This window comes from Podarcis vaucheri (assembly GCF_965113315.1).
Source record: "Podarcis vaucheri genome assembly, chromosome: 10".
Lineage (NCBI taxonomy): Eukaryota > Metazoa > Chordata > Lepidosauria > Squamata > Lacertidae > Podarcis > Podarcis vaucheri.
The window spans coordinates 19,908,220-19,923,778 of NC_138748.1; the positions used below are offsets into that span (position 1 = coordinate 19,908,220).

General features: G+C 42.8%; 1 protein-coding gene across 3 annotated transcripts in view; it reads right to left on the reverse strand.

Moving 5' to 3' along the window:
- The window catches only part of ST7 (suppression of tumorigenicity 7), a 92,670-nt gene extending 79,720 nt beyond the window's left edge, over positions 1-12,950 (reverse strand). For 2 of the 3 annotated variants that reach the window (XM_082239729.1, XM_082239728.1), the window contains exon 1: positions 12,634-12,950. In XM_082239729.1, coding sequence (XP_082095855.1) covers positions 12,634-12,790 — 157 coding nt within the window. In that variant the 5' untranslated portion in view covers positions 12,791-12,950. Of the gene's footprint in view, positions 1-11,826; positions 12,151-12,633 lie in introns of those variants that run through there. The other variant, XM_082239731.1, reaches the window with a different exon arrangement.
- Between the last annotated feature and the right edge of the window lie 2,609 nt (positions 12,951-15,559).

Here is a 15,559-nt window from a genome sequence, read left to right on the forward strand (position 1 = left end):
TAGTCATCCTTTCCGCCATTCATCAATTCTTCTACAGGAAGAGTGACTCAGAAACTATGAGATGAATCCAACATCCAATCCATTTACGCCTTTGCTTTGGCTTTCCTCCCCCATACAATCAAAACTGATTTGAAATGTTGATCATTTCAGCCATAAAGAAATGACACTTAAAAAGATAGTGAAGTTTAATAACAATATTATTCTTGCAGTAATGCAGCCACTACTGATAGCGATGTAAGTCGCTAGGTTATTAATAGGCTGTAGAAACATCTATCAATTACTAGGCTAAATTAAAATTACTAGGCTCATTTAAAATAGGCAATTCATTGTCGATTCTGTTTTTCTAACTCCAAGTCACAACTTTCATCCAGTGGGATAAAAAGTTCTCTCTCTGCCTTAAATGTTCATTTTGTATTGTTCTAACACTTATATTCAGCTGGTTTTTGTACTGCACCCTCTCCATATCTGCTCTGGAGCATTGGGGGAACGCCAGCCCAGATTTAGGAGGCACGTGGAGAGCAAAGGAGGGAAAGTTCTGTTGTGCAAACAGAGAACATTAGTTGGATACAACCCAATGATAATAGTTTTCATGGGCAGCCCACTGGCCCAATAAAAATTAATCTTACTTCATGTCTTCTCAGTTGCTGAATTTAACGTAGGACGTGGATGCTGTTAAACCTGTGGCCGATCACACTGTGTTGCAGGTTGTGTTAAAGTGCCTACATTGGAATTATTAGGAACCAGAATACAATATAATGCAAAATGTGGGCCTCCTGTAGGCTACTGAAAGATTGCTGTTCAGTGCATTGCCAACCATGTTAAAGTACTTCTATTATCTTTCCTTACACAAAATGCATATAAGGCTGAAAGGTACTAGGAACAAACTGAGTCCAAAGATTTCCAGGCATTCATACCTCAAACAATCATTTAATGCATAACCAGCCTTCAGTGTCCAGTGTCCACCATTTCTCATAGCCTTCTTTGGATCTCTGTTTGTTGTTGAGCTACAACACCCATCATCCCTGGCTGATGGTCATCTGGAAGACCACAGGGAAACTAATTACTGATTGATAATTGAGCTTCTGAGCCTCCCAAGCAGTTCTCAGTGCCAGGCAGACTCATCCTGGGAACAAGTAACAGAATAGGAACAGTCTGCAAAGTGCCTTTTGTTTACTAATTAATCAGTCCAACCAGTCTTTGTATGTTTGGGCTCTAAATGCTTCCACATCAGAGAGTATGTCTTCCAAATAAACTAGAATTGCCCCATAAATTGTTGTTGTTTTTTAGAAGTCCACCTATTAGGATGTGTTCTTTGGACCACTGTTCTTTAGCATCCCATTTACATCACTACCAAACCTACAAATCCACGAGCAAGTATTTTGCACTACAAACCTTTGTCGTGTAAGCTGTCACCGCAAAACTGACACTGTTAGTCATCCAAAGAATGAAGAACAAAACAAATACCAAGTGGTTTTTGGTGGTTTGCGCTAATGGAGTAATGCAATGCAGTATTACCAGAACACAGCGTGAGGGAGTATGCAGCTGCCAGCAGTTATGAAAACTCTTCCCCCAGAAGTTACATGCAATCTTTCGGAAAAGAACGGCAGCATCTTCAAGAGCCTAAATAAAAACATAAATCTAGCTATGCCTATTTCAAAGATCCTGACATGCACAGGAAGGCATGCCCATCAACTCCAAATATCCAAATTTATGAATCCCAATTAGATTTAGGACCAGTCCAACACCACTGATTGAATGATTTAACATCAAACAGCAAGTATAAAAAGCAGTCTGCACCAGAAAGAAGTTAAAGATGTGTGCAATTTTGTAAACTATTCTGTTGGTAATTCCTGACTTGGACCATGCCAGCCGTATTGATGCTACTAAGAGACATCTGGAATAACAAATCAGCACAGACAGTGACACTTCTCAGTATATCTTAGAATCATAGAGCTGGGAGGGACTCCAGGGATCAACTAGTCCAGCCCAATGCAATGCAGCGATTATTACCTTGGTGTCATCAGCACCACGCTTTAACCAACTGATCTAACCGGCAATGCTTGTGGCTGCTGAGTGTTGCCAGCAGGCCAGGAGCATCCAGGTAATAACAACAACAACAACAACAAATAATAAATAATGTATACCCCACCCATCTGGCTGTGTTTTCCCAGCCACTCTGGGCGACTTCCAACAAAATATTAAAATACAACACTCCTTCAGATATTAAAAGCTTCCCTAAACAGGGCTGCCTTCAGATGTCTCCTAAAAGTCTAGTAGTTGTTTATTCCTTTGACATCGGGTGGGAAGGTATTCCACAGGGCGGGTGCCACTACCGAGAAGGCCCTCTGCCTGGTTCCCTGTAACTTGGCTTCTCGCAGCGAGGGAACCGCCAGAAGGCCCTCGCACTGGACCTCAGTGTGCAGGCAGAACAATGGGGGTGGAGACACTCCTTCAGGTATACTGGACCGAGGTCTTACACTTTCCCCAGGTCTCAGGGGGCTAAACTGGCCAGGGGGTCCTGCCAGGGACCGGCTGCTTTTTTGTTCTCCCATCCTGTGCCCTCAGATAAGCTCTGTCCAGGCCTGGTAGACAGTTAGAATATCAGGTATCCTTCTCCCTGCCCCTGCCACGTTTTCTGTCTGGACATTCCCATATTGAGAAATGTCACTACAGTGCTTAATTATACCATCAATATCTGTATTCTGTAGGATTATGACAAGATGGAATGGCACAGCCTGAGGGTACATGAGACTACTGCAGTCTTAAAATGAAGCAGGTGATAGGCTGGTCAGTGCCTGATAACAGTTGTCTGGGATCCCATTTATGCTACTATGATAATGAAAAGAAAAATGTCTACTTCCATTGATTTCCCCCCACTTTCTACTTCAAACACAAATGCCCTACCAATTTTTGTACTACATCTCCCATAATCCTTCACTGTCAATTACCTTTCCTGAGCTCCAGAGGTCAGTGAAGTTGAATTTTAAAGCATTTTATAGTGTTTGAAGGCTGACCTCTAGTGTTTGGTATAAGGCTTGGCCATTCCTCTCTCATTCCTATGACATTTCTTATCCATCCCCTCTCATAATGGAAATAATAAAATGGATCTCCTAAACTGTAATCCAAACATATGTGTATGTGTTAAAAACAATGGGCTTGTAGCTGTTCTTAAATCAAATACCATGCTACTCCTCTAAATTCAAACACCACTGATGAGTTTAAAATTTCAGTCAGTAAACAGTGAGTGTGTATTGAGAGCAACATAAAGATTTCAAAAATTAGCACGGACGAACTTTAGAGATGGCAAAAGCATTTGTAAGATTTAAAAAATTCTAAATTATATGGAACACATTTAACAGGTTGAGAATCCTCTACCTTCAAACCCTTTCAGTATTTTGCTTATTAGTTTTAAAAGGCCAGGTTTGCACATACACCAACACAGAAGCAGAATACAATATTTCAGTTACAACATAATAAGCTGACCAGGGTGGATAATTTTTTTTATTTAAATTGGATTTCCCCCCATTTAAATCGGATTTTTTTTAAAAAAAATAAATTGGATTTTTAAAATAAAATGCTTTTGGAGGGAAAATATTTCTAAAGATAGTTTTCTATTTAAGTTACATTATAGTCCAAAGGCTATTCATCAGGAAATAAAGATTTGTTTTAAAATTTTTAGGTGTGCTAAAATTCAGTCTAAGGTTTTTTTAAAAAAAAAAATTGTTTAACCACATCAGTTAACAAACATGGATACATATGCTATAATGTTATTGTTTCAGTTAAATAAATTGTTTAAATTGTTGTTGAGGAAATGATTATTTTTCTCCTTTCAATAAAGTACAGCAGAAAACTTTTCCAAATATAAACAGGTAGCTTATTAAACCTCACAGTAATTTCATAATTATCTGTCAATGTATTTCTAATAGTATAACCAAATCAGTAACTTTTGATATAGATGTAAAAACTACTCTGAAAATTTATTATTCCAAAAATGAAACCTTCATCTGGTTGTAAATATTAAGATTATACCAGCAAGAATGAGTTTTTCCGGGGGGGGGGGGAGATTTAAATCAAGTCTTACTGACTAGTGATTTAAATCGTGATTTAAATCAAATCTACCCTGAATCTGACACACCAGTATAAAAGAAAAAATGAACAATTATGCTTTACTTGTATACAAAACCATTGCTGTGTGCTGCTAGCAGCCAGCCCAATGGAAACACGGGGTAACATCTATTTAATTTAATTTATTTCCTATATTTAGAGTCCACTCTTCTTCCTTCCTGGAGCCCCAGGCATGTCTCCTGTCTAGTCACTAACCACACCTAGATCTGTTCATCTTCTGCAAGGTAGTACGTTGCCTCATGCATCTTCAGATCATACCTGGCATCTAGTAGCAGAACACAATGGCTCAAGATCTAAGGACTGTCTTGTCTCACACCATCTGCCATGAGGTGTATTGAAACTGGAAAAATAATAACTTGTGAAAGATAGTGATGCTCATAAACTGAAGCAGTTGAGCTATACTAAAGTGACAGTTAAAACACCTTGAAAAAACATACCATTTCAGCCTACATAGCAATGCTGCGTAGTACCACACAGTGTGGAGTAAAATTTATAACTGCCCTGTAATGATCCCTTCATGGGAACCCAGGAGATCTATGGAGCATAAAACTTGTAACTTGTGTGCTTAGCTTTGTTCTAGCAAACTCCATTTTGAGAAGCTATGTGGCTAATTTCCCTAAACCAGTAAGCATATTACTGGTAAAAAATAAAACCAGTAAGCATATTACTGGTAAAAAATAAAACCAGTAAGCATATTACTGGTAAAAAATAAAACCAGTAAGCATATTACTTATTTAAATAATTATGAATTTATGAGTACCCCTTTCCTCTTTCCTGAAAACAACTGACAGGGTTTGCTATGAAAATGAAATGAAACCCAAGAAATAAATAATAATGTAATGAGATGATGGATACCTAAATTATGGAATCTAGAAAAAGCACACAGCCAGTATGTCTGACTAGGAAAAAAAGGAATTCCTCTCCTTAATCCAACAGAGGTCAGATGAATCTCTGATGGTTCGAACAGCCAAGACATGAAGTAGAAAGCAGACAGGATAACCTAACCACACATTCAGACTAACAAAGAGAAGATAGCAGAGAATGAAAGGGATGTTGACATTCCTATACACAGAATTTTCCTACATGTTTGTTTGTCTTCCCCCATCCTGCTGTCCCCATTCTCCCCGCAAGCAGATGAATAAGGAACGAATTCCACAATAACCATTCTCCTCTTCCCCACCCCTGAGAGGCACTGGTAAAATCTGAAAAATAACAAGCCCGGGTGCACAGGTGAAACTTTTCCAGTAGTGGAGGCAGATTAGCTTATACTAATGGCTTATTAAAAGCAGAGACATCACCTTGCCAACAAAGGTCCATATACTTAAAGCTATGGTTTTCCCAGTAGTGATGTATGGAAGTGAGAGTTAGACCATAAAGAAGGCTGATCACCAAAGAATTGATGCTTTTGAATTATGGTGCTGGAGGAGACTCTTGAGAGTCCCATGGACTGCAAGAAGATCAAACCTCTCCATTCTTAAGGAAATCAGCCCTTAGTGCTCACTGGAAGGACAGATCGTGAAGCTGAGGCTCCAGTACTTTGGCCACCTCATGAGAAGAGAAGACTCCCTGGAAAAGACCCTGATGTTGGGAAAGATGGAGGGCACAAGGAGAAGGGGACGACAGAGGACGAGATGGTTAGATGGTGTTCTCAAAGCTACCAGCATGAGTTTGACCAAACTGTGGGAGGCAGTGGAAGACAGGAGTGCCTGGCGTGCTCTGGTCCATGGGGTCACGAAGAGTCAGACACAACTAAACAACAACAATGGCTTATACTCAGTTATACTGAGGAAAACTGCTGCTTTTATCGTTACACATTCACATCCAAATAGCACCTTAGAGAGGCAATCTCAGGCCCTGCACACAAGATTTACAGATATGGTGCTAAAGATGCAGCCTTTAGGCATTTTTTAATCTGCAGTCAAAAACCCATGACCAACACAAAGACATAGTATTTTGAAAGCACCAAGATTTCACTTTCTGGAATTAACTTTCTGACATGACTTATTTATGGTGTTATTTGGTGAAAGACCAAGGGAGAGGACTGCATTTGACAAAAGAGAAGTTTGGGTTAATTGGCAGCAGAAAACAGACATGGCAAAACTGGAGTTTTATAACAGCCAAGAAAGGATTTGGGAGTCGTGAGGAAGAATTTGAAAAAAACTGAGGAAGGTGAGATGATGGGCAGGTTTTGTAGCAGGAGTTCGGAGCAGCATTAAAATATGCTGTAAACCTCTCGTTTTTAGGATTATCACAGTAATATTATGACACAAATGCAGCAGAGCTTGATTTCACCTTGAAGCTTCTGCAATCAAGCCAACCTGAAAGGCCTTAGCTTAGACCGATGTGTTATTTATAAACAACATTTTAGCCTTCAGCATCAAACATAGCAGAGATTGTGCTTTATTTATGGGAAGCAGAATGCATTCAGAACCTATTATTGCCAAAAAAAAAAAAATGTCCTGAAGAAAATAATTACATAATTCCAAAAGCTAGTAACATAGGAAACTGCCTTGCATCAAGCTCTACCAACTGCACAGTGTCATTCATCTACACTGGCTTGCAATGGTTGTCCAGGATTTCAAACTCTCCTAGCCCTAACTGAAGATGCTGGAGATTGAAACTGGCTGTTTTATACCGCAGGGTGCCTTAAACGTTCACCAAATAAATTGCATTGCAAAAGACAGCAAGAGAACATTAGAGGCTGGTTTGCAGCTAAGCTCATTTCCGGAAAGTTTGTGAACATGAATGTATTGATTATGATAACTTATAAACAATCAGGTTTTTCCTTATTGCCCTGTTGTATAGTGTATACTTAAATACACTAAGTCAACAATCCTATGCACAATCGCCAGAGAATATTATTGTGATATGCATATGGACTCCACTGGTACAGACTTTTAAACAGGCCTTAAAACTCCACATTACGTCTCTGTAAAGGAATTATATGGTGTTAGTCTGAAACTGCTCAAGTTGTTTCAGTTAATTATAATGATGTGTTACTGGCCTGTGAATTGTTTTAGGCTGCCAGTTGTTTTTATTGAAATGTGAGACTGTACTTTATGGTTGTTTTAAGTAAGCAGCCTTGTAAGATAGATTTGCTCTAAGAGACAGCCTATAAATTAAAATAATATAAATTCTCCCTGTCCTCAAGATCCAAACACTTCATCAGGTTTCCTGTTTCTGGACCAGACAAAGGGGTGGGGGGTGATGCATGGAAGTATTTCTTCAGGGGGGGAATATCTAGGAGCTACCTTCTGTATTTCGGGCTAAAACTGATCGTCACCTCCATTTTCGGGGGGAGGTGCTTTAAATGTATAGTGTGTTTGCAGTCAGAATTCTTGGTCCTCTCCACTTTTTTGAATTTGTGTATCTCTACTTTCATATCCCCAGTTCCTTGTTTTGTTTCATTTGTTTGTTTTCACGGGTACTTTATTACAAAGCACCTGCTATTCAATGTCATTTTATTCTGCACTAGCTCAGGTGTCGGAATCTCAATTCTGCTGCATACATGAATCCAAAGCTGCATGAAGAAACTCGCATAGCAATGTTTTCCACCACAGTCTGACATTTTCTCCATTTTGCCCCCTACCGGCTAACCATTTCCTATTCACCCTGGTCCTTCTTGCTTAATGCAGGTGCCTGGTCTGTTTCGTTGCATTGTTTTCCTGGTCAGCATCTACTGCATTAGCACTAAACCCAGGGGTCAGCAACCTTTTTCAGCCGTGGGCTGGTTCACTGTCCCTCAGACCATGTGGTGGGCCGGACTATAGTTTTTTGGGGGGTGCAAATTAATGAATTCCTATGCCCCACAAATAACCCAGTGATGCTTTTTAAATAAAAGCACACATTCTACCCATGTAAAAACACCAGGCAAGCCCCACAAATAACCCAGAGATGCATTTTAAATAAAATGACACATTCTACTCATGTAAAAACACGCTGATTCCCAGACAGTCTGAGAAGGCGACTGGGCCGCATCCAGCCCACAGGCCTTAGGTTGCCTACCCCTGCACTAAACAAATGTTGAATAAAAGCAGCTTTGTTATTCTGCAACACAGAATGCAATCTCACTTACAGTCATAAAAGAGAGAAAGGAGGTGCTATTGTCTGGGGGGAGGGGGGAGGAGGAACAAAACCAACTGAAACCATCATGGTTATTTTTGGGAAGTCACATTTTAGATTTATCAGCTTTCCTGTGAAACCAACGCTTCTCAGGAGCCTCTTTGTCTGGGTTTTCACAACCTTTCTGCTGCAAGACTAATTGCATCCTTAAATTTTTAATAGACTTTAAGAAGGGAAGGCCACCATCCAACACAAACGCAATTTGGCTTCAGCTTGTTGATTTCTAAGGGATCCTGCACTGAACTGTGGTCAGTAAGTTCGCATTCTTACAGCACAAACCCAAACATATCTACCCTGAAGCATGTCCTATTAAATTCAAAGAATTTAGTGGGGTTTACTCCCAGGTAAGTGTGGGAGGTTGTGTGGAACAGCTCCAGGCTGGCACAACTGGATCCATAAATAGGTTTGTTCTGCCTGCACCCTCAAACACATTTCAGGTTCTTGTGCCAGCAGCAGCAGTTTTGTTGACCGCAAGGATAGCCAGTGGGACAGCTACATTCACACACAACTCAGCAGAGGGATACCATTGCAGAATCTTAAACCCCGCCGGCTGTGCGGATTAAGAGTTAGGATTGCTCTGTTAATTTCTAACTACATGTAAACAAAAGAAGACATGAGACTGAATAAAAGGCCAGGATAAAAAATAGCAGGGTTTTAAAAGGCCAAGATGAATTTAAGCAGATTTTTATTAAAAAAAAATAAAAATATGTACCTCATAGCACATTATCAATGCTAAGAACATACGCCGGGTTATTTTGGACTAAGGCAAGAACACATTCATCTCGGGTGCTTATTTTAGTTTCTTGCCTGACACAATGACTGTGCTGTTTTTCCTTTCCTTGCTGGCAATAGTTATAATACTCCAAAGCTTATTCTGCATCATACATTTTGTAATTTCTATTTTACTATCATATCTGCATTACGGAAATTTACAATAAGTTATAAATTTAAGGCTCCTCTGCTTACCATCACTTATCTGAGACCTATTTCTACAGGATACTATAGATATTGCTTAGCTGGGCAATACAGTTTCCAGACTGGTAAAAATTGACCTCTGATTTTAAAAACTGAAAATAACAGAAGTATGTGGAGGAAACTGGCAATAGAACTTCTTGACAGGCCAACCATGATTCCATTTGATGATGACTGTGGTCTAAACCAGATCCTAGGGCTTGCTGATCAAAAAGTCGGTGGTTTGAATCTCCTCGACAGGATGAGCTCCCGTTGCTCAGTCCCAGCTCCTGCCAACCTAGCAGTTCGAGAGCATACCAAAAAGTGCAAGTAGATAAATAGGTACCGCTCCAGTGGGAAGGTAAACAGCATTTCCGTGCGCTGCTCTGGTTCGCCAGAAGCGGCTTAGTCATGCTGGCCACATGACCCGGAAGCTGTACGCTGGCTCCCTTGGCCAATAAAGCGAGATGAGCGCCACAACCCCAGAGTTGTTTGCAACTGGACTTAACTGTCAAGGGTCCTTTACCTTTATTAATTGCTGAAAAGGATATAGTTACCCTCTTTATAAAATGGATGCAACTAATGTATAATTTTCACTACATGGCACACCTGTGTCTGAATGAAAGCTTCATAGTGCAATCAGGGATTTACATGACGGATATGTTACTTCATAAACCATCTCAGTGAGAACTGGGCCTGATTGGCCTCCAATCAAGTAGCTAAAAAAACCTAATCATAACTGTTGTTGAAAACCAAAGTGTTATAGTGCTTGCATAGCTAAGAGGGGAGGCCCAAACAGTCATCCAATATTATAAATCAGGGGCTAGACCCTCCAATGCTGTTGCACTACACCCAACGGAAGACCTACCTGGTGAGCCCTTCACAAATTTCAGAATAATCTAATAAAAAAAAAATCTTAGGTACACCCATTTAAAGGCAGTTCCTCAAATTCTCCCCCGATGGAATCTACACACATATGAAAAACGTTCTGAAGATGCTTTTTAAAAAAATGTTTTTAAAAATACATTGAATTTTCCATAAGGATCACTATCGCCACCTAGTGTCACATTGTATATTGCACTTAAAACACAGTTAAAACGTTTTAGTTGCAGCTATACAGAGGACAGGGGAATCTCTGTAGGAACTATGGATTGGTTAGTTGCAATTTTCCTTGAGCTACACAGCACTACATTCAGCATTCCCATCTCTGTATACAAAAGCTTACAAGTACAAATCCATATTTCTTTGCCTATGTTTCATGAAAAATACTCAAGACGACATCATAAAGCATAATACAAAAGCAGCACTCACAGCTATTTTACATAATGCATGTACCAATGTTGTTTCTTCAAACACAAATGTGCCCCTCCTCCAATGAAAATACTCATTTATAACAGGCAAAAGAAGCTGAACTTTTCTGCAAATCTCTAGGCCCATTCCATTTGAATGTGCCCCCCAAAACATCTACAATTCTCTCCTACCTTGCATAACTTTTGATGGTTGGCCAACAGCATCAGTTTGAAATGTGAACACTCCAAAAGGGGAAGCAGCAAGGCCAGTACAGTATGCAAAAGCCACGTATATAAACAGTAGCTATACTAACAGCAAACATTCTTTGCCATTACAACAAATATGAGCAGCCTCAAAACCTCTGCATTCTGTCCTCTCTTTCCACTGGACATTAGAATGGAGCTTAGAAGCTTCAATTCTTGGTTTGTGGGAAGCCATAATTCTGTCCGAAGCTACAGTTTAGCAACCTACTTCTTACCCACTGATTCGCCCCTACAAATTACCTTCACCCGCAAATATTATCGGTATTATATTTGAATTGAAGAATTTGGGGGATGCAAACATGCTAATTTCTTATTGCCACTTGTGCTAACAACCTGAAATGGCAAAGTAGATTCTCTAGCTTCTCCCTGCGACACAAAGTAGTACACGACTTGCTAGCAGATGAAGGGGAAAACTTAACACTGATTTCTAATAGCCTTTCCTAGTTAAATTCCCCCCCCTCCAAGAAAAGCCCGCAGAAGCCGCGGAGCCCCTTTAAAGAGCGCGAGGCTTTTGACTGCTTTTGCGGGAGGTGGGGGAAAAAGAAAAAAATATGAAAAGATTTCCCAAAGAGGGAAAAACCAAAGAGTGAATCCACACTGGAGCAATTTAACAGTCATACATTATTTGAAGTTGGGATGAATTAGGGAAAGACTCAAGTTTGTGAATGACACCAGATCATTCAGAGTGTTAAAATCCCAAACAAACTGTCAAAAGCTCTGAAGGGGCCTCTCTACCACTGGGCCAACCAAGCATCAAAACAGCAGGTGAGGTGGAAAGTGATCAAATTCACAATTATGACCTTTAGGCTAGAACTGTGTTCAGAAAGGACAGGCGAAATCCACAGGGCGCAGATGGGGAACCTGAAGTGCTTCTGATGTTGCGGGACTCCAGCTCCCATTAGCCCCAGCCATTTCATTTTCATTCCACTGTCAGCTTAACCCACAGCCAAGGGCAACGAAGAGTTGTGGTCCAGCAACATAGAGCTATCAGGGGTGGGGAATCTGTGGCCCTATCGACAACTGCAAGGCAGTACACCTTGCAGGTACTTCTGAAGAGGAGAGTTCAGGGTCTCACCATCACACCTTCCCGTTCCGCTCAGGAGTCTTCAGAGGGAAGCCATAGATGACCACCAGCCCTCTATTCTGACCCAGCAAATCCAATGTTTATTTCTTCTTCTTCTTCTTAAGGTGGTCTGCCAGCACCTCCTCACAGCTGGGACCCAGGAGATGCGTCTAGATAACGTACATCTTCCACTGAGAAAGAGGGCGGAGATGCCTTTGCCCAAATTATTCCCGCCTTCTGCGTGTGAGGTCCCCCCCACCTCAAGTCCTGACGAGGAGCAGGAAGGCATCGCTGCTTCTTCCAGCTGAACGTCTTTCTTCCTTTCCCCCCTTTTTTGTAGCGACCCACCATTTATTAGCGGGGCTGAACAATTTTTGAGGCGGGGAGGAAAGGCGGTTTGGGCGAGCATGGAAATTAAAACTCCCCTAAAAACGTCCCTTGTCCTCGACCCGCCCTCAAAGCGCCCGGTTGCAAGAAGGGGGGCGGGCGCATCAGACTGAAAAAAGGGGGTGGATTTGGAAACTGGGGGGGGGGGAGCTGGCGGACCCTCAACCACAACCCTCCCCCCCCCAAACCAAGCATGCCTATGTGAAGAAATATGAGGAAAGGGTGTCGCAGCTGTTGCTGTTTTCCAGTCTGTGGGGAGGAGAGGGAAAGAGCAACGCGAGAGGCAGGAAAAGTTTGCAGCACGACGCCTTCTTTCCCCGTTGCCCCTTCGCCTTTTCCCGCCCAGCCGTGGCGCGCGCCCTTGTTGTATCCCCCCCCCCTGCGCAAAGTTGCAAGTTTTTTTGGGGGGGTTGCAGCGTCGTCGCTCGCTACCTGTGCTCAAGTTGTCGTTGATCTTCAGAGGCACCCTCAGGACGTAGACGAGGAAGAGCATGAGGAAGAACCACAGCGACCACAGATATGTCCACGACCAGACGACGCACGACTTGAGCTGCTCCAGAAAGCCGCCGCCGCCAGCAGCTTCAGCCATCTTTTCGCAGGCAGGGCGCGCGAGGGAGAGAGAGACCGAGCAAACGCGCCCAGCCGCTCCAGCGCCGGCCTTGCTCTCTGCTGCCACGACCTCGCGCGGTGTTATTTCTGGGATGATTCATGTCTCCCGAAGAAGTAACGTGTCTCTCCGTCCCCCGTCCCGTCCCGTCCCCCCCCCCTCGTCGCCGCCCCGCTCCACCTCCTCCGCCCCCTCGCGCACCGTTTGCATGCAGGCGTCTCCAGCCGGGGAAGCCGCCAATTAAAGTTGTAAACAAACACACAGCAGGCACCACAACACGCGACTAAGGTGGGTTGTGGGTTGATGGGGGGGGGGAGTAGGGGAAAGCCGTGGTGTGGTTTTTTTTTAAAAAAAAACAAACCAACACAAGTAGCCTTTAGTGGGCCAAGCAAAATGTCTCAAAATAGTGAGCTTAAGGGGGGGACGGGGACTTACTTGTACTGTACAAGATTGCCTTCAAAAGGCTCCCGGGGTTAAAAAAAACTCCATACCCTCCAACATTTCTTCCATGAAAATAGGGATGTCCTAAGGAAAAGCGGGACATTCTGGGGTCAAATCAGAAACCAGGATGGCTTCTCTAAATCAGGGACATCCCTGGAAAATAGGCATACTTGGAGGGTCTGCTCCCCAGCATTTCTCCAATGAAAATAGGGAGCCCTATTCAGTTACAGGGACGCTGGTGGCGCTGTGGGTTAAACCACAGAGCCTAGGACTTGCCGATCAGAAGGTCAGAGGTTCGAATCCCCATGATGGGGTGAGCTGCTGTTGCTTGGTCCCTGCTCCTGCCAACCTAGCACTTCGAAAGCAGGTCATGTGCAAGTAGATAAATAGGTACCGCTTCAGCAGGAAGGTAAACTGCATTTCTGTGAGCTGCTCTGGTTCGCCAGAAGCGGCTTAGTCATGCTGGCCACATGACCCGGAAGCTGTATGCCGGCTCCCTTGGCCAATAAAGCGAGATGAGCGCCACAACCCCAGAGTCGGTCACGACTGGATCTAATGGTCAGGGGTCCCCTTACCCTTTACCTTTAAGGAAAGGCGGGACACTCTGGGGTCAAATCAGAAACCAGGATGACTTCTCTAAATCAGTGATGTCCCTGGAAAATTGGCATACTTGGAGGTCTGCTCTCCAGCATTTCTCCAATGAATATAGGGAGACCTATTTGATTACAGACCCTCCAAGTTTCCCTATTTTCCTAATTTCCCTAATCCTCATGATGAGATGAGCTCCCGTTGTTCGGTCCCAGTTCCTGCCCACCTAGCACTTTGAAAGCACGTCAAAGTGCAAGTAGATAAATAGGTACTGCTCTGACGGGAAGGTAAACGGCATTTCCATGCGCTGCTCTGGTTCGCCAGAAGCGGCTTAGTCATGCTGGCCACGTGACCCGGAAGCTGTCTGCGGACAAACACTGGCTCCCTCAGCCTATAGAGCGAGATGAGCACCGCAACCCGAGTCGTCCGCGACTGGACCTAATGGTCAGGGGTCCCTTTACCTTTAAGGAAAAGCAAGATATTTCGGGATCAAATCAGAAACTGGGACAGCTTCTGTAAATCCAGGACTGTCCATGGAAAATAGGGACACTTGGAGGGTTTGCAGACTTTCCAGTTTTCCATAACTCTGAGGGTTAAGCAAAATAGGGTGGGGGGTGTGGAGATCCTGGTTCACTGTTAAAGTCCGAAAGTCTGCATTCTCATGCCTTATGAGAGCAGTATATAGCAGATTAGCCTGAGGTAGGGAACTGTTTTCAGCTTGGGGCCATATTCTGTTATGGGGAGGCTTCTGAGAGCAGGACCAGAGCAAAAGTGGGCAGAGCGATGAATCTTTTCTACATAACACATCCTTCTGGATCCTTCATCCAGACAAGCAAGAGGCATGAGCAGAGCTCAGGCAGATATTCCAACCATGCAAAAATATCTGGAGTGCAAAACAGGGTCAGTAAGGGACAGGGATAGTTTGGTGGGCCAAATAGGGCTGCATCCAGCCCCCGGGCCTGAGGTTCACCACCTCTGCCTTGACTAGGCTCACATAGGTTTCAGGTTATACCCAGGGGTACTGGGATAGAGAGTCACATGACTGGTACCTCATTTCTGAAAACACAAAATCCAGCAGTTCTTTAGATTTAGTAGCTCCCCTATATTTTTCTCTGCACATGCAGAGCCAGAAGCCATCCGTTGCATAAACTTATGAAGAGGCTGCTGAAGACAGAAAGGAAGTGGTAGCAAGAGTAGTCTTGCACAAGAAATAGCCTCAACGTTCATTTCATGTTACCTCTTCTTAGTACCCTCCAAGGCCTGCATCCAATTGTAAAAGAGTTGAAAGGATGCATTTAAAAACCTTAACATTTAAAACTCATGTGTGGAGATTGATCACTGGCTTAACGCTACTTGGTTGTCTTGAGTTCACCCACTGACAAACACAAATTGCTGCCACGTAACGTGTAAAACAGATCTCAGTAAGTAACATAATGTCAGAAGAGGAACTTGTGAGGCTAAGATTCAGGTAGGCAGCCGTGTTGGTCTGATGCAGTCGAAATAAATAAATAAAATTAAAAAATTGTCCAGTAACACCTTAGAGACCATCTAAGTTTGTTCTGGGTATAAGCTTTCGTGTGCATGCACACTCCTTCAGATAAGGCTAAGGTCACTGCCTTTTTGAGAGTTAATGACTTCTATGGCAGAGATAAAATAGTAATGGCAGATGTATTTCCCTCGGAAAGTTCCCTCTGGTTTGTTCTGCTCATTTTAATGCATACA